This window comes from Anolis sagrei, chromosome 2, assembly GCF_037176765.1.
Source record: "Anolis sagrei isolate rAnoSag1 chromosome 2, rAnoSag1.mat, whole genome shotgun sequence".
NCBI lineage: Eukaryota > Metazoa > Chordata > Lepidosauria > Squamata > Dactyloidae > Anolis > Anolis sagrei.
In genome coordinates this window covers 48654874-48674721 of record NC_090022.1, presented here as the reverse complement: position 1 = coordinate 48674721, position 19848 = coordinate 48654874, and the positions used below count along the sequence as shown (strand labels likewise).

The 19848-nt window shown below is 40.9% G+C and overlaps 1 protein-coding gene across 2 annotated transcripts in view; it reads right to left on the bottom strand.

Moving 5' to 3' along the window:
• The window catches only part of LMCD1 (LIM and cysteine rich domains 1), a 79311-nt gene that overhangs the window by 21201 nt on the left and 38262 nt on the right, over positions 1 to 19848 (bottom strand). For both annotated transcript variants that reach the window (XR_009630841.2, XM_060766296.2), the window contains exon 3: positions 6563 to 6818. Coding sequence is in view for 1 of the 2 variants with exons in the window: in XM_060766296.2 (XP_060622279.2) it covers positions 6563 to 6818 (256 nt within the window). In the remaining variant the exon portion in view is untranslated. The remainder of the gene's footprint in view (positions 1 to 6562; positions 6819 to 19848) is intronic.

Sequence of the window (19848 nt, the reverse complement as noted above, 5' to 3'; positions counted from 1 at the left end):
GCTGGTTGCCAAAGGGCTTTCTGGTTCTGCAGTCCCTATTACGGGAGGGAGCTTTCCCTGGTGTCGCTCTACCCAGCTGGGGCACTTTGTCAAGCTTGATTCCCGGGGTATTCGATGCTCTCCTTTCCCCCTTTTCTCCTTCTCCTTTCCCCCTTTCCCCTCTTCTCGAGCGCCCTTCGGCCGCCTATTTCGCCTATCTCGCTTTCTTTGAATTTAAATTATCTTTGAGTTGTTACCTTTGAGTTGTTAATGAGTTCCCTTGGAGTCCCTTAGAATCTTTTGTTTGTCTGATTCTGTCTCTGTCTCACTGTGTTGTTGCTGTTGTAGTCAATTAAAGTCCAGCCGGCTGTAGATCTGGAAGGGTTTTGCTTTGTTTTTGCTTAAAGCCATTTCCTGGTTGAGTCTCTTCTCTTTTCTGTGTGCTGGTGGGCCAATGGAGTATGGGGAGCGGTATTGCTCCCCGCCTAGGCTTGCGTCCACCCAGATGTGCCTCGTTGCCGGGCGCCTTTGGGCACCCCCTTGAGGGGGGTGTCACTTGACGCCGTCGGCCGATGGCACCTTAGGGTAGTAGTTATTCAGTGTATTTAATATCAGACATGTGATGATGAATGGTATATTTTACTATCCAAAATTAGTCTACCCAACTCTGTCCATAAAATGTATGATTAAGATATGCTGTATTCAACCATGAATTTCTGCAGTTTGCATTGGCAGGCTGCTAAGCATAAGAGTGCAAGTGACATTCAATCCCATAAATATTCTATTTATCATTCCTTTCCCCAATGGTGAAATCAGTCAAAATACACGAGACAACACTCCACATGAAAAGAAAAGGAGACTGGACAAGATTATACATTATAGTCTAAATTGCCACAGAAAAGTAAGAACCACACAAGGTCCATACATTGGATGTTGCTCAAGCCCTAGAACTAATCATTACAAACATGTTTGATTCTTGTACAATACCTTGAATCCCTATTTTGAACCATGACCAGTGTGTCTGTTTCACTACAACAAATCAACTAGTGCATGCCTTTGCCAAGGCTAATGGAGAAATTCATACATATGACTCTCAGATAGTGGGCAAGCCTAGACAGAGGATCTGGAAAAGAGGCATGATAATCTATTGTTTTGTTGTTTACAGAGGAAGGGAGAGTTAAAGGCAGCAGACAAAGCCAGGTGAGCTAAGTTAGGGAACTATAGTCAGCCCTTCACATTTGTGGGTTTCATTTTTGTGGATCTAATTATATATGGATTCAATTAATATATTCTCTCTAAGACTCCATGTGTCTTACAGTATAACTCTATGGTTAACTTCTGCAGGAGTTGCACTTGACCTAGAGAGATCCTTTTTCTATGTATTGTACGTCTTTCATGCAATTCTATGATCAACCTCTGTAAAAAGTTCACTATAAAGTTGTGTAGGAGAGAAAGGCATTTCTGGAGAGGTGTCCTCGCAATTTAAAAAAGAGAGCAGTTTTAACTTTTTCCTATTTTCATGAAGTCCTGCACAGATAACCCAAGACTGAATGTACTTTACGTTTCTTAGCACAGAGTTTGGAAAAACCTGTACCTCACTTTGTCAACAATAATAATGTAGAGGATGTCAGCATTTGATGCATCATCAGGCAATGTTAATTTGAGGCAGATTTAAATCTTGGTCTCTTGGATTCCTAGTCCAACACCCAAACCACCACACCATGTGTTGTTTGTAGACTTTTTGGACTGTATGGCCATGTTCTAGAAGCATTCTTTCCTGACATTTTGCCTGCATCTGTGGCAGGCATCCTCAGAGGTTGTGAGGTCTGTTGGAAACTAGGAAAATTGGGTTTATATACCTGTCAGGCCATCAAATGCTAATCAAAGGTGGCCAATTGAAACATTCACACCTAGCTCCAACAGACAAGAATTCTTTCTTTCACCCTGGACTTTATACAGATATATAAACCCAATTTTCCTAGTTTCCATCAGACCTCACAACCTCTGAGGATGCCTGCTATAGATGCAGGTGGAACATCAGGAGAGAGTGCTTCTAGAATATGGCCATACAGCCCAAAAAAAAAACTGCAACAACCCAGTGATTCTGGCCATGAAAGCCTTCAACAATACATTACACCATGCTGGCTGTTCTTGTCTCCTGTACCTCTGTTATAAGATCTTGATATCAGATTCATAAACCACATTGTGTCCTAGTTTCTTCTATACTCTTAGCCCTGCCTGCCTGCATTCCATACTTCTGGCAGCATTTTTAAGTACCCCCAGTATTAGAAAATCACCAAATCCATTAAAATAGTTTCATTAATTTCTCTTTCCTTTAGACCCATTATCTAAGTTATGCTTAGACAAAGTGCATTCCTGATTATGCCACTGACTACAGCCTCCAACATTCTTCACACTGACTAGGCTGACTGGGACTAATGGAAGGACAAGGACAAGAGGGCACTTTATTACCCATCAAGGACACACTAGCTACCCTTCTGTTCTTTTTTATCATTAGAACTGGATTTCTGGTAAATGACCCTGGTAGTGTCTAATCCATTTGTCTGAACAATATAGTCATTATATAGTTGAGTATATCTTGCAACATGCTACCTCCTTCTGTAAGAACTGTGAGATACAAGTATTAGTTTTACAAGCATTTCATTTGCATAGTTTATGTTTGTGCACACTTATGTTGACTAATGGTGAACTCATAAATTTAATATACTTTTTATAAAGGCTAGAAAAACTTAGAGATGATTTTGCTGGTTCCTACCTCTGAAATCCAGTCCTCTGAAATTCAGGAAGACAAATTTGTCTCTGAATGTGCACTCAGTATGGGGATAAAGTTCTCTTTTGTCTCCTCGGGCTCTCAATGATCTATTCTCAAAATCTCACAAGAATGTGAAAAACTGTTACAAGTGCAACATCTTGTGACATGTTTCAGAGAGAACTGAAACCCACAGTCGGCTCTAGAAGAAGAGGAAATCTATCAAAGGGAATTATACTGTTGTATGAACTTCTGCCTCTACACTGCAGCCCACACATTGGAAACCACCAGATAATTAAACTGGGAGGTTATGGAACATCCATTTTACATTTTGGATTTAGCACCATCTGATTTCTCCCTTTCTGGACTGCTTAAAGAAGCTTTAGGGGAAAGACGATTTTTATGTAATGATGTGAAAGCAGTGGTGCATCAGTGGCTAGATGCGCAACCAAAAACATTTTTTTGCTGATGGCATTAAAAGGTTGGTAGGATGCTGGGAAAAATGCAAGGCGACTATGTAGAAAAGTGATGTAATTAGTTTTTGAAATTCTTAATAAAAAAGAATTTTAAAAAGTGAGGAAACTTCTTGAAGAACTCTTTTTTTGTAGATTTTACAGAAAAATTGAATTTTCACAAAAAGGTACAACATGTGAAAAATCTTAGTCATGAAGCATTTCTGGAGGGGATTGTCTCATTTCTCATTACAAATGAGAAAACTTCAAACTAATCTTTTCAATCCTGTGGTTTAATGAAAGTCTTTAACTAGAGTTTTGTCTAAGACATGAAGCATTATATAGTTTTGAACACATGCTTGGTAATGAATTTTCAACTATCTGTGTTGTGTTTGCATTTCCAAATCTCTTTCTTGGTATGTAGCACAGTTCTGGGAACTGGCTTAGGAGTCATCTTAACTCAGCTTGAAGGTGAAAAGATTATCCTATTTAAAATACATATGTTAACGTAGATATCAGAGCGCATAACTAAATCAGTTCAAGTCATTGAATTCTTTCACATTTGTAATCTAAATGTATTCCAGATATCTTGAATACATTTCCATGTGTTCTCATAATTGGGTTAGCCAAGTCCAGATACTGAGCAAAGATGTGAATGCTTGACCTGATTTGGGAATCTATTAAACTCCAAGCTGATGGCAAGGAAGATAGGCAAGGGTTTGGACTCTTTTCCAAAGTCACAGTCTTTAATGGTCCTGCTAACACCCGTAGTATGGGATACTTGGCTAGGTCTTCAACTTTGCTTATGAAGCATTATACTTTGACTTACATGAGCTCATCAGCCTGAAATGCTGGGTATGAAAGCTTCCATCATTCTGCATGAATAAACTTGGCTGAATAAATGTGATATGATTTTGTGTCAGTAAGTATTCCTCCCATGAGAATTGCCAAGATCAGACAAACTCAATATGAACTGAACTGTTAAGACATTATAAGAGATAAACAAGGGAGAAATAACACTGGTTGACCATGCCTTAGTCAATATTCTAAACATAACATGTACATCCATGATGCATGTATGAAAGGTGAAAGGCTGCTTCCATTAAACCCATGTAGCATTTTTGTTAGTCTCAAAAAATATTTCTGAACTGTGATTTTTGATTTTCTACATAGACCAGCATGGCTAATTTTCACTTCCACTTATCTGTTCTGAAATGCCAAAATTGACATATGTTATAAAGATAGTTACTGGATCACAGGATAAGGAAAATTTACTCACTAAAGACATATATATCCCCTCCCCATAAATAATAAATGTTGACAATAAATTGTTATTAGTATTAAGAAAAACTTTAATTTGTCTCTACACTTAAGAACATGAGACCTTGAATTCTGCATCACATGAATCTACTATGTGCAAGTAGCTTGGGGATATCTGAAATAAACACAGAAATTCTAAAGAGAATTTAAGTAAGAAGTGACAACTGAAAGACAGCAATTTAATGTCTGATTCAGGATGTGATGAGAAGGAATCTTGTGGAAAGCACACAATGGGAAACCATTCAATGCAAGATTTCCCCACACACCATTCTGGAGGAGAGCAGATTGTTCTAAGAACTTGAAAAAGTAACTTTCTGACAAAAACCCAGAACTCTGCAGCTACTAAGGGGACTCTGAAATTTGCAGTCCAAAAACAAATCATGTGCCTGTATTGAATGCATTTTCTAAATATAACCCCCCCCCCCAATAACTGTAAGTGATCTGTGAAACATGGTGAGTGACAAAACCTGTGGTACCGATTAAGTTATATTCTCAGGTAGGTTTCTCTAACTTTTGTCCTCCACTGCTTTTGACTTTCAGTTGCCAGAAGCCCCAGCCAACTTGGCCAGTGGTCAGTAATCCTGGAAGCTGAAGTCCAAAACATATTGATTAAATAATAGTCTCATGCAAAGATGAATCCAATGTTGTTATCAGATGTTATCATGTGTATTTGAATATAAGAACTATCATTCCTAATCTCATACAATTGCACACATCAAAGCTGTGAGTACTCCAAATTAGGGTGTTGATTCAAAAATTAAAAAAAAAAACACTGAATGAAGAACTGGGGGGGGGGTTACTGTTCTGTACATATCAAAGTAATCTGCTGCTTTCTACTTCACAAAACAAACCATAGAAAGGAATTACAGAGACATTTTCATGACGTGCAACATAAGTAAATAGCTTTACAACCAGGTGCTGGGACATTTATAATTGAGTGCTGCAGATTCTTGTCCTACTTAACATTCAGCTCCCAGATCTGTCAAATGATTCCACATATTAGTCAGTCTCAGAACGCCACACTATTTCCCAAGAGTACTTGGCCACTCTTGGACTGGTTTGGAAATGTACACCTGCCCACTTTTCAAGGGTAAGAACTAAGCAACTTATTTGGGATCAGAGCATGCCACGAGAGATTGACAGATGTCCAAAGAATCCAAACTGAAATATTTTCAAGTGACAATGAACCATCGCAAACATGCAGATTTGAGATGAGCAGTAACTTTAGAAGGTCATCTAAAGCAATTCTAGAACTGTGCTTTCTTACGTAACGTGTCTCTTATTGACCTCTCTTGTCAATGCATTTTGGCATCATCACTCCTGATGTAAGCCAAAGACAAACAATAGCCATTATAATAATGGGTTGTTTTAGGTTTTTCGGGCTATATGGCCATGTTCTAGAAGCATTCTCTCCTGATGTTATAATAATGCTGATAATGTCTGTTTTCTGATTTCAAACTCTTTTAACTGAGCTTCATGGCTGTTTGTGAAATGTTTTCAAGAGAGACAAGGAAGAGATAGACTAGCAAGAATACACTCTATATACTTGGGCTGGCAAGTACAGCCCTGCAGATGTTGCGGAACCCAACATTCCTAAACATTAACAGTTTGCTAATGGTATATATCATTCAGAAACAACTGGAGGACCACTCTTTGCCCAGTCCTGCATTAGACCAAGATACTCTGGAGCCTTATGTATGGAAGCCCAGTCCTACGAAGAGCAACTTGAGGACCTGGACATGTTTTGCTTACAGAAGACAAGAGATAACATGATAGCCATGTTTAAATATTTGAAAGAACATCATATTGATGATAAGGCCAAACATCAGGGAAAAAACGTACTTATTATAACACAATGAAACACACCACCTCAGAATGTGGCAGATACTCCTTCTCTGCAAGTTTTTAAACAGAAGTTAGCTGGATATACATCAGAAGTGCTTTGACTGTGTATTTCTGCATTGTAAGGAATTGAATTGGTTGGTTCTGGTGGTCTGTTCCAACTCTATGATTCTATATGAATTTTGGAAAGGAAACTTACCAACTTCTGCGTCAGTCCAGGTGGTGCCCATTCGTATGTAACAGTGTCAAAAGTTGGATCTTTCCGAGACACTATAGGATTAGTGATAATCATACGGTTTCTTTTATAGATGCGGGCTCCATCACCTCCTTTCACCCGGGCAGTTAGTGAGGAGTATTTCGAATCAGAGAGCAGGCGGCCAATTTTCCGATCGTCTTCTGCATCAGAGCTTAGGCTGTGATCTTCCTGGCTGCATTTGCATGACTTGCATATTTTCCTGTGGGAGACAAATGAGGTCATCGTTTGATATAAATTGGATCCCAACAGGCATGTGTTCTTTTGAAGGCTCAAGAGTGAACTTTACAATAGAAAAAAAAACCTAGATGTTGGGTATCAAAGTGGATCAGCATGACATAGGACAAAATACCTTTGTTGGCAATACCTCTCTTTGGAGATAAAAGTCTGTAAGCTATGGACTTATGGGATTTGCAATGGGGTAGAATATAAAACTATAAAAATCTGCTCCGCAGAGGACCTGAAAGAAAAGTCACAGGGTACAATAACCAAGTGTTATGAACACAGACATTTGAAAACAAGAGCTTGTGTTTATATTAATTTACAAAGATACATAAACACACACAAATATCATTGCTACTGTGAAATAGCCAATTTTGAAATGTCACTATCCACAGTGGCATAAGTGAGGTGTGTAATTTCTCAGTATTTTAACTGAAAGTTGAATATCATGATAAATTTAAACAATGCCTAGGTTGAGATAGACACCTGTGCTCTTCCCCATATATGTTTGAACTGCAACTCCCATAATCGGTCATCACTGTCTATGTTGTCTAAGGCTAATAGGAATTATAGTACAAAAAATTGAAATTGCTCATACCAGAATTCACTTTTTCTTTCTCCTAATTATGAAAAAAGCTAACATACATATGGACTATATGGTACTGACATGAAGATAGATGTCATTCTCAGCCAGATTCCAACAAATATAGGAAGTATATTTGTTAATTATGGGAAATATATTTGTTAATTCCTTATCTAAATCAAATTGCTTGCCCCAACCAGCAACACAACCCAATGGTGGCTCTGTTTTGTCCGTGAAAAGAAATGTGATGTAGCGGTCTTGCACCGTTACTAATGTAAACTGTCCTGAGTCTCCCTTCAAGGGTAGAGAGGAGACGGCGTACAAATACCAGAAATAAGTGGTGATGGTTGGAAGGGGGCAATATTTCAAATGCTAGGATGCAATAAAGTACCTGCAATGTGTTATTTCACTCAAAGAATTCTATTTTGCTATCCATGGGGCCTTTACATTATATTTTTGTTTAGATGTTTCTGTCTTTCCTGGAAGCTTTGAATAGCACTGACTAGCAATAAGTCCACTCTAGTCTTTTATTCAGTGATTTTAAGAAGCTGAGAAGAAACTATCTAGATGAGGGTATTCAACTGATTGGTGAGTTGGGTGGGTGTGCCTACATCAGAAGCTGTGATAATGTAGATATTGTTAAACTCCAACTACCATCAGTCTTTGTCAACATAGACAATGAAGAGAACATATGAAGGAATCACTGTTTACCAACTTCTGGGGAGTTACAGGTTTTCTCCTTCTGTTCTACAATGAATTGAGAGCAGATTACTAGAAATTCAGACAGAAAATATCTGGATTGTTTGTACATGGTAGGTTACTTATATCAAACATGCACCATATAACTGAGATATGGCTCTTATCCACAGAAAAATAATACTGCTCTTCTGTAAAGCATTAATATTTCATACCTATTTGTAAGTATTATACTCTATACTACAGGAATTAAACAAAATGCAACATTTATCCATCAAAAGCACACCCCACGGTGTCTTGAGGTGGCTTTCAATTGAAGTCAAGCCAAATATGTAAAGAGAGAATCTCAACAAGAGACTCTGTGGATCAATATGAAGGCTGAGTGATATCATGTGGAAAATTATCAATCAGAACATATCCCCTCCTGTTACTGATCCCAGCGATCTATATTTAGTAGTATTCTTTCCTCAGTACCAATGGGCCTGGAAGTCAGCATTCCTCAAAGATGTGGACAAAGGTTAACAGTTTATAAAACCCACATGCAGAGAATTAGGATGCTGTGTTGAGTATGATTACTTTGGCAGCCTGCCCTCTTTCCCCTGTTGTGCAAATAAAGGGCAATCATGTGGCAGTCCTTCTCCAATTATAAAATGCCATAGAAGAATGTTTGTGTTCTACTGGACTTGCCAAAGTTCAATTTAGAGAGAATACTAGTGTTGCAGAAGACAGGCAAATTACTTCTCTTAGGATTCTTGGATGTTTCCACTTCCAAGGTACACCAATTCTGTGTGATTACATTTCATTTTCCAACGTTAAAATAGCACAGTGAAGCTCCAAGAAGAAGAAGAAGAAGAAATGTTGCAGAGAACCAAGAAACCAGGTCAATGTTTGTCCACACATTCCATTCTGCAAAGCCTTTTTTGTCCTAAACAGGTTCTTCATTACATGGCACAAAAATGGAGGCAATAAGAGATACAATACTATGTACTCTGTAAGATTAGTATGTGCTCTCCTTTTTATTTAACATCTCCCTAGTAAATCAGGATCTAAAGACAATTTATTAAAATGAGGCAGAGGAGAAAATGTCACCCATTCCAATTTGATTAAATTATCAATTTAAATCTAATATGCTTTTCTTCACTTTTCTAACCAAACACACAAAACATTGGATCATTATTGGCATAGCAAATCAGCTGACTGGCTAATTATTCTCTCCAGTTTACATCTCAGAAACATTCTGCTGCAATTTTAGGGTTACTTCTTCCTTTAGAGTTCTGCTTCCTGGCCAAGGTTATGATCTGAGTAAGAAAGGAGAGATTAGAAACTGTATCTGTTAATACATCAAAAAACTAAGGTACCAAGTAGTACACAATCTGCCATTTCAGGTAGTGGTGATAATTATTTTGAATCTTTGAATCGTAGATGGTACATACCTGGACATCACAGTAAGCCAGAGTTGCTGCTCATCACTCACTATGTGCAATAAGAATATATAAAGTGGCTTGCTTCTTGTAACTTATAGACCCAGCAAGGAAAGTTTTAGTTAAGGCCATTCTAATGCTTGCTCAAATTTGGAAATACAATTTTAGAAATCTTCACCATCAATTTTTGTTTAAATCATCAGATAGTTGACCCTAAAACAAATTCTGGCTTATTACTGTTTTGCTGGGCAAGATAAGCCAAAGAACCAACTTCTGCTAGGTTTGTCTCTCAAGAAATACTCGTTTTCTGTTCACATGGAAGCCAACCAGATGCTTTTGAGAAGCCTAGCAATGGGAGTACAAGAACTTACTCCCATTCATTTCCCTCATCTTTCTAGTACAAAGAAGCATGCTGTTTACATTGCTGTAACTAATCTCTCTATATATATATCACTTCATTGGTAGCCACCAATAGCTCTGAAAGTGATTTTTTTTGAAAAAAATCCTTATGTTGGAAAGCTTTATTACCTCTTGTAATATAATTCACGGAATTCCAAGTATGTGCTAAATAGTCCTGTCCCCACACATTGATGTCCTGAGAGACAACTTTCTCTGAAGGTTGGTAGTTAGTGTGATATTTTAGGACTATAGTTATGTAGTGTGAATGGGTCTCTAATTTGACTGGTGGTGATTCTGGGAAGTCTTACTCAGTACAAACTGCCAGGCTGCTTATACATTATCTTTTTAGTTTGAGATACAAGGGATTCAAATTGGTAGAGTTTGAAACTGGTACAGCTTCAGTCTAACAGTGCTTAGGAAGAAAAGATTTATGGCATGGGTTTGAAGAATCTGGATCTAAGCACTATATATTTTATATCTCTTTCCTTTGCAGATCATAAGACAGAGAGTATATATGCTTTCCACTATTATATATTGCAGCCCTTTTCATTAACAGCTGGTAATACCACCATGGTTATTAAAAAAATGTTTCCTGGCTTCAGAGTAGCCATAATGTGGGTGAAGCTGAGCATGTGTTTTTATGTTAGGAGGGTGATGCATTGGCTCTATAGCTTGTAGTAAATGGAATCAATATCCCAATGACTCTAATCCAAATACTTCCTTTTAAAAGCTCTTCTGAAACCACATCTCAACATGGTACACACTGTAAAAATGATTTGAAGTGAAATGAAGCCCATCACTTTCCTCCCACCATTCCAAGGTGGTATTACCTGTAGGCAATGCAAATATTAGGGCACTAGACCTTTATGGTTTCTCACTTGGAGTATAGGAAGCTGGACACAGACAATTTTCAGTAAATGCTATAAAGGAATAGATGGAGACAAGCCAAGGCTTACACCTCATTAAAATGTACTGCAAATATTCCATGTGGTTAAATAAGACTGAAAAAAGACCAATACAATACAAACATTGTTTGCATCAATTCCTTTGCTGCTCTTCCCCTATTGTCCATTGTTAACAATCCAGTTGCTGTGCACATGCCAAATAGCCATGTACAGCATTTCATACAATAGGTCTGGCAACAGATATCTTCACAGAAAATGAAGCCCCCATTTTGTGCCTTTAAACCTTGCTTGCTAGAATCTCTCTGAGAACAGTGGAAAATAGGAATCCCCGTTCCTTCTTTTGACTGTAGATAAACATGCAGGTTATCTAAGAAGGTAGTAGTGCTGGCGGAACATTTGTAACCTTGTAAACAAGGTGCATATACCACAGACACCTTGTTTCTTAGGAATACAATCTGTCCACCACATTTACTGGGCCTAGGAGCACAGAACGCCCATGAAAGTGGAAAAAACATGCATAAAATAGTTTTTTTTAGTCTTAGAGAACACCTCACTAGGAATCTCTAGGCCCTTCAAGACAACTCTAAGGTCAACATCTACAAATTTATTTTATTATTTGTTTATTTCAAACATTTGTACCCTGCTCTTCTCAACCCCCGCAGGGTGACTCAGGGCAGCTTACAACCGGCAACAATTCGATGCCTCCACATACAAGATAATAAATGCAGCAATTACATATAAATAATACATTAAATTGGAATCACTGAGTCATAGAATCATAGAGTTGGAAGAGATCTCATGTGCCATCCAGTCCAACCCCCTGCCTAGAAGAAGGAATATTGCATTCAAAGCACCCCTGACAGACAGCCATCCAGCCTCTGTTTAAATGCTTCCAAAGAAGAAGCCTCCACCACACTCTGGGGCAGAGAGTTCCACTGATGAACAGCTCTCACAGTCAAGAAGTTCTTCCTCATGTTCAGATGGAATCTCCATTCTTGTAGTTTGAAGCCATTGTTCTGTGTCCAGGGAAGCAGAAAACAAGCTTGCTCCCTCCTCCCTGTGACTTCCTCTCACATATTTATACATGGCTATCATATCTCCTCCCAGTCTTCTCTTCTTCAGGCTAAACATGCCCAGCTCCTTAAGCTGCTCCTCACAGGGCTTGTTCTCCAGACCCTTGACCATTTTAGTTGCCCTTCTCTGGACACATTCCAGCTTGTCAATATCTCTCTTGAATTGTGGTGCCCAGAATTGGACACAATATTCCAGGTGTTGTCCAACCAAGGCAGAATAGAGGGGTAGCATTACTTCCCTAGATCTAGACACTATGCTCCTATTAATGCAGGCCAAAATCCCATTGGCTTTTTTTGCCGCCACATTGCATTGTTGACTCATGTTTAACCTGCTGTCCATGAGGACTCCAAGATCTTTTTCACACATACTGCTCTCAAGCAAGGTGTCCCCCATTCTGTATCTTTGCATTTCATTTTTTCTGCCTAAGTGGAGTATCTTGCATTTGTCACTGTTGAACTTCATTTTGTTAGTTTTGGCCCATCTCTCTAATCTGTCAAGATCGTTTTGAATTCTGCTCCTGTCCTCTGGAGTATTGGCTATCCCTCCCAATTTGTTGTCATCTGCAAACTTGATGATCATGCCTTCTAACTCTTCATCTAAGTCATTAATAAAGATGTTGAACAGGACCAGGCCCAGGACGGAACCCTGCGGCACTCTGCTCATCACTTCTTTCCAGGATGAAGAGGAAGCATTGGTGAGCACCCTCTGGGTTCATCCATTTTACCAATTTCAGATCCACCTCACCGTAGTTTTGCCTAGCCCACATTTGACTAGTTTGTATGCCAGAAGGTCCTGGGGGACCTTGTCAAAGGCCTTACTGAAATCCAGGTACTCTAAATTCACAGCATTCTCCACATCTGCCCAGCTTGTAATTCTATCAAAAAAAGAGAGATATGATTAGTATGGCATGACTTGTTTTTCATAAATCCATGTTGGCTATTAGTGATGACTGCATTTGTTTCTAAGTGTTTGCAGACCACTTCCTTAACAATATTTTCCAGAATCTTGCCTGGTATCGATGCGAGGCTGACTGGACGGTAGTTGTTTGGGTCATCCTTTTTTCCCTTCTTGAAGATTGAGACCACATTGGCCCTCCTCCAATCTGCTGGAACTTCTCCCATTCTCCAAGAACTCTCAAAGATGGTTACCAATGGTTCTGAGATGACTTCTGCTAGTTCCTTCAATACTCTTGGGTGTAGTTGATCTGGCTCTGGGGACTTGAACTCATTAAGAGTGGGCAGGTATTCCTGGACGACTTGTTTCCCGATTTGGGGTTGGATGTCCTCTAATCCCTCATCCACTCCATCTTGCTGATGACTTTCTTTTTGTGAGAAGACCGAGGCAAAGAAGGCATTAAGCAGTTCTGCTTTTTCCCTATTTCCTGTCAGCATTGCCCCATCTCCTCCTCGAAGAGGCTCTATTGCAGGGGTCCACAAACTTTTTAAACAGAGGGCCAGGTCACAGTCTCTCAAACTGTTGGAGGGCCGGATTATAATTTGAAAAAAAAAACATGAATGAATTCCTATGCACACTGCACATATCTTATTTGTAGTGTAAAAAACACTTAAAACAATACAATAATTAAAATGAGGAACAATATTAACAAATATAAACTTATTAGTATTTCAATGGGAAATGTGGGCCTGCTTTTGGGTGATGAGATAGGGTTGTTGTTGTTGTTATGTACTTTAAAGTCGTTTCAGACTTAGGTTGATCCTGAGCGAAGGCCGATTAAATGACCTTGGAGGGCCGCATCTGGCCCCCGGGCCTTAGTTTGAAGACCCCTGCTCTATCGCCTCCTTGTTCTTTTTTTCTACTGACATAAGAAAAGAAGCCCCTTTTTCTTGTTTTTAATGTCTCTGGCAAGCCTGAGCTCATTTTGTGCTTTAGCCTTTTGGACCTTTTCCTTACAGGAGTTGGCTATTTGTTTGAATTCTTATTTGGTGATTTCTCCCTTTTTCCACTTCTTGTGCATGTCTCTTTTGAGTCTTAGCACAGTTAGAAGTTCTTTGGACATCCATTCTGGCTTCTTTGCACTTGTCTTATTTTTTCTCTTTGGTGGCACTGTTTGCAATTGTGCCTTGAGTATTTCACTCTTGAAAAACTCCCATCCATCTGCAACTCCCTTGTCTTTTCGTATTTGTGTCCACGGAATGCTGCTCAGTGTTTTTCGGAAATCAGCTCTCCTAAAGTCCAAAATGCGGGTTTGACTTGTCTTAGTTTTGGCCTTCCTTTGCACCTCAAATTACAGGAGCAATTTTAGTTTAAAATTAGTTTAAAGTTAAAACCAATTAAATTAATACTGGCTGTCAAGCTTTATCAAGAATTGAATGCCTAGATTGTGTTATTTCTAAAAATCTCTAGGTCCTTTGGTTGCCCACAGAGTTTTGTTGGAGGACCTAGAGATCTCTAGAGATAATAATAATAATAATAATAATAATAACAACTTGTATAAGATAATAATTGATATTAAGGGGAAAAAATAGAGGACGTAACAATAATAATAATAAACTTTATTTATACCCCACCACCATCTCCCCCAACGGGGACTCGGGGCGGCTTACATGAGGCCAAGGCCAAACAACTAATTACAATAAAATAGAAAACAATAAAATAAAAACCGAAACACAAGCAACAGCACAGTAAAATGCAAAAACATATGAATACAATAAACAATGTACACAAGACATAAAAATGCAATAAACAATCACAATAACAGTGAGCGGGCCGCATGTAAAATAAAATGATTAAAACTCGGGGTGCGATAAAAAGGAACAGATTATTTACAAGGGAGAGCTCATAGAGAAATGGGGAAGTAAACAGGATAATGTATTAACCAAACCCACAAAATGAACCCCACAAAAGAGAAGACCTGGGTGTACCCTTCTTCTGAAAACTTTCTAGGAGTGCTACTGGTCTCTTAAGAGAAGGCACAAATGAGTGTAGTGCAAGGATTATTTAAAAGGGACAATATGGCTTTGTTTTTAAAGCTGCTAGCCTATAAAGCAGAGATGGGCAATTGAGAGAAACCAGTATCAACTCGCACTCCTCAAAGTTCAGAGTCACTTATCCACTTGTCAAAAATACCCCTTTTTCAAGCTGTTTGGGACCAAAATGATGGACAGAGGTTCATATTTGATTTGGGCATGGCTTTCAGGGGAAAAAATCACCCCTAATTGTGCCAGAAAACAAATACAAGTTAAGGATCCATTATTTGAAATGCTTAGGACCAGAAGTGGTCTATATTTCAGATTTCATGGATTTTGGAAAACTTGCATACATACAATGCATCTCAGAATCAGGGCCCAAATTAACAAGAAGTTCATTCATGTTTCATATGCACATAGCCAGAATATAAGTGTATACACAATATTTATAATGATTTATAATGACGAAACAATGTTTGTTCACTCTGAACCCTCCAAAATCAAAGGGTTACTATCTCAGCCTCCCATGAGGGTGATTTTGGAGTGTGTTGGATTTCAGAATTCTACTTAAGGGATACACAACCTGTATAGGGGCACTAGTAAATAAATGCCATGCCTTGTGCTTTAAATCTATTCACTCTTTTGTCTTTAGACAAAACAGCAAGGGGGTGATGACTGATTTAAAGCCTTTGTCCCCAGTTTCTTAATGGCATCTGTCAGCTTCTTATGACATAATACATAAAGTCATTTCAAATTGTCTAAAGACAATTACTGCTAGCCATTGTATGTACTCTGCACTCCAAAAGCTGGAAGAATTGTATAGCTTTGAATCTCATTGGGGGGATCATTCTCTATCTTAGAGGAAATTACATTGTAGGGCCATTACAAAAATGACTTCAGGGACCTGCAATACCTTTGTGCACCATATTTACCTTTAATAGCTTCAAAATAGCTTCCATTATGAATAAATCTTCATAGAGTCCAAGGTCTAACCCACTTGAAAGTATGCAACTGCATCTTCTCCACCACTGCTTGTTAAAAAGAACAAAACCCTCTCCATGTATAATGGACTAGCATACCTAGGATAATACTTCACTTTCATTTATTAGCCTACCAGGAAGATCCTGAATGTGAAAATTATCAGGTGGCTGCCACCTGCTTTCTGAGGCATCACAATACCTGAAATCATTAGCATTGTCTGTGCTGAATAATGGCATAGGGACATAAGCCTCTGTCACCTTGTTAGCATCATGACCATATGTCAATACCTGACCAGTGGCTTGAAAGTGTGAAGTTGTCTTCATGATCTTGCTGGATTTTATTTTTTTCATTCCCTTTGCAGTTTGAGTCTGGGAAAAGTTGTAATGGCTAAGAGCCAACAAGGAGAGTTAATATTTCTCTTTTGTTGACCTTTCTGTGAAGTTCTCAAAAACCTTGAGGGGACACATGCACAATGCGTAGCTTACATCTGTACTATATAGTCCATGGGAGCCCATCTTCCAATGGCTTTACTTGATGGAGAAGGTACACCCCAGCCCAAAGGTTTCACATATATCTGGCAATGTGGAATTATACCCAGAAGGTGTCTCATAGTTAGGTAGAATATGTCTTGGGGTCCCAATTCTGCCATTAGTGGTGAGGAGGATGTTGGAGTGCTTTCCTTCTGACTATCATTCGTTGCCTCATTTACCACCAATAGAGTTTATGTATCATGGTAATGTGTGTTAAAGTTTGGCACTTAAAAATCCTTGGAGGCTCCTGGAATTACCCATAGTTCAAGAACAAGACAAATCCATTCACCAGAGATAAATATAACGAAGACAAGTTGCATCTCCATCTGGGAATCCAAACTATTTATTTATTTATTTATTTATTTATTTATTTACTATTCTTGTATACCGCTGTATCTCAAGCCCGAGGGCGACTCACAGCGGTTTCCAAACAGCAAAGGCAATAAAAACAGCAATAACTAATATACAATAACAGTTAAATTACACATTTCCATTAATAACTAATAAGCAATCATCAATACACAATTATCACAAATCCCATCCCCGATCGCCTCATCATCCAAGCATGATCCAAATTCGTCGTCCACTGTTCCGTTCCTATGTTCAAATTACCAAAATTGCACTGAATTACTCAAATGCCTGCACAAACATCCAGGTCTTCAACTTTCTACGGAATGTCATGAGAGATGGTGCCAGCCTAACGTCTACAGGAAGGGCGTTCCACAGCCGAGGAGCCACCACTGAGAAGGCCCTATCTCTCGTCCCCGCCAACCGTGCTTGAGAGGCTGGCGGGATTGAGAGCAGGGCCTCCCCGGAAGATCTCAAAGTTCGGGTAGGTTCGTAGGCCGAGATGCGGTCAGATAGGTATCTTGGGCCGGAACCGTTTAGGGCTTTATAGGCCAATACCAACACCTTGAATTGGGCCCGGTAGCAAATCGGCAGCCAGTGGAGCTGGTGCAACAGGGGGGTTGTGTGCTCCCTGCGCACCGCTCCTGTTAGAATCATAGCTGCCGCGCGTTGGACTAATTGCAGCTTCCGGGCCGTCTTCAGGGACAGCCCCACGTAGAGAGCGTTGCAGTAGTCTAGGCGGGATGTGACAAGAGCGTGGTCTACCGTGGCCAAGTCAGACTTCCCAAGGTACGGGCGCAGCTGGCGCACGAGCCTGAGCTGTGCAAATGCTCCCCTGGTCACCGCTGAGACCTGGGGCTCCAGGCTCAGCGACGAATCCAGGGTCACACCCAAGCTGCGAACCTGTGTCTTCAGAGGGAGTGCGACCCCATCCAACACAGGCTGTAACCCTATACCCTGTTCGGCCTTGCGACTGACCAGGAGTACCTCTGTCTTGTCTGGATTCAACTTCAATTTGTTCGCCCTCATCCAGACCGTCACAGCAGCCAGGCACCGGTTCAGGACCTCGACAGCCTCCTTAGTAGCAGGTGGAAAGGAGTGACAGAGTTGGACATCATCTGCGTACAGATGACACCGTACCCCAAAACTCCGGATGATCTCACCCAGCGGCTTCATGTAGATGTTAAACAGCATGGGAGACAGAATAGAACCCTGAGGAACCCCACAAGACAATGGTTGTGGGGATGAACAGGTGTCCCCCAATAACACCTTCTGGGAACGACCCTCCAGAAATGACCGGAGCCACTGCAAAACAGTGCCTCCGAGACCCATTTCCGCAAGGCACCCCAGAAGGATACCGTGGTCAACAGTATCGAAGGCCACTGAGAGGTCCAGAAGCACCAACAGGGACACACTCCCCCTGTCGAGCTCCCGGCGCAGATCATCCACTAAGGCGACCAAGACTGTCTCAGTTCCATGTCCCGGTCTGAAACCAGACTGTGCCGAGTCTAGATAATCCGTGTCTCTCAAGAATACCTGGAGTTGTGAGGCCACCACGCTTTCCAGGACTTTGCCCAAAAAGGGGAGATTGGAAACCGGCCGAAAGTTGTCAAATTTAGTGGGATCTAGTGATGGTTTCTTCAACAGCGGTTTTATTATAGCTTGTTTTAAGCTCGCTGGAATTTTGCCTTCCCGAAGGGAGGCATTAACCACCACCTCCACCCACTCAGCCAATCCCCCTCTGGCCTCTTTTAGAAGCCAGGATGGGCAGGGGTCTAGGATGGACGTGGTCGGCCTCATTCCTCCAAGTATCTTGTCCACATCCTCGGGCTTCACCAATTGAAATGAATCCATCAAAATAGGACAAGCAGGTGCTCTTGCTACATCCACAGAGACTGCATTTAACATGGTGTCCAGGCCAGAACAGATCAAAGCGACTTTGTCTGCGAAGAACCGAGCAAAAGCTTCACAACGAGAGGTCGAGTTTTCAGGGATCCCACCTTGTGTGGTGGGATTCAAAAGGCCTCTGACAATTCGGAACAACTCAGCCGGACGGTTCTTCGCAGACACAATAGTGGCTGCAAAGAAAGCCTTCTTTGCAGCTCTTATTGCCGCGGTGTATGCCCTCAGAAAGGACACAAACCGTGTTCAATTTGGCTCGCTCGGGTCCGAACGCCACACACTCTCTAGTTCCCTCTTCCTTCGCTTCATCACTGCCAGGTGAACCAAGGCGCTGGTTTAGCTCGGCTACTTGAGAGGGGACGTTCCGGAGCGATCGTGTCAATTGCCCTAGTCATCTCCCCATTCCAGAGAGCAACCAGGGCGTTGACAGGATCACCTACCGAGGCGGCGGGAAACTCCCCAAGAGCCGTCAGGAATCCGTCCGGATCCATAAGCCTCCTGGGACGGACCATCCTAATGGGTCCTCCACCTCTGCAGAGGTTAGGGGGTGCAGTGAGCCTAAATCTGACCAGTAGTGGTCGGTCCATGGCAACGGAGAGATGGTCAACTCCTCAACACCGCCACCTTCCTCCCATCCCTGGCAGAAAACTAAGTCCAATGTATGTCCTGCACTGTGAGTGGGGCCAGTTACTTGTTGGGACAGCCCCATGGTTGCCATGGCAGACATGAAGCTCCTGAAAGGGCCATCCCGGCATGGACATTGAAGTCCCCCAGCACAAGGAGCTGCCGGGACTCCAATGCCAGGCTCGAGACCACCCCCGCTAGCTCAGGTAGGGAGACTGTAGTGCAGTGAGGTGGACGGTACACTAACAGAATCCCTATTCTGTCCCGGTCACCCACTCTTGGGTAGACGCCTTCAAAATTTGTAGACTGCGAGATGGGGCCCCTGGTCAGAGGGATGGAATCTCTATACTTCAAAACTACTCCAAAAACCTAATCTTTTGGCCACCAAGTGGTCACTTCTGCTTTAGGGGGAAGTGAATTAGTCACGTGCCCAGCACCTGTTGAGATTTACATCAAGGAGCTCTGTCAGGGGAAGGGCACAAAGCTCTTTTAAAAAGCAGGAGTCCCAGATGCTTCCACACTTGCCTTCTGACAGGATGATAATGAGGATGATGATGATTATGTATACCCCACTTTTACTCTGTACAAAAGAGATTCAAAGTAGCTTACAGTAACATTGA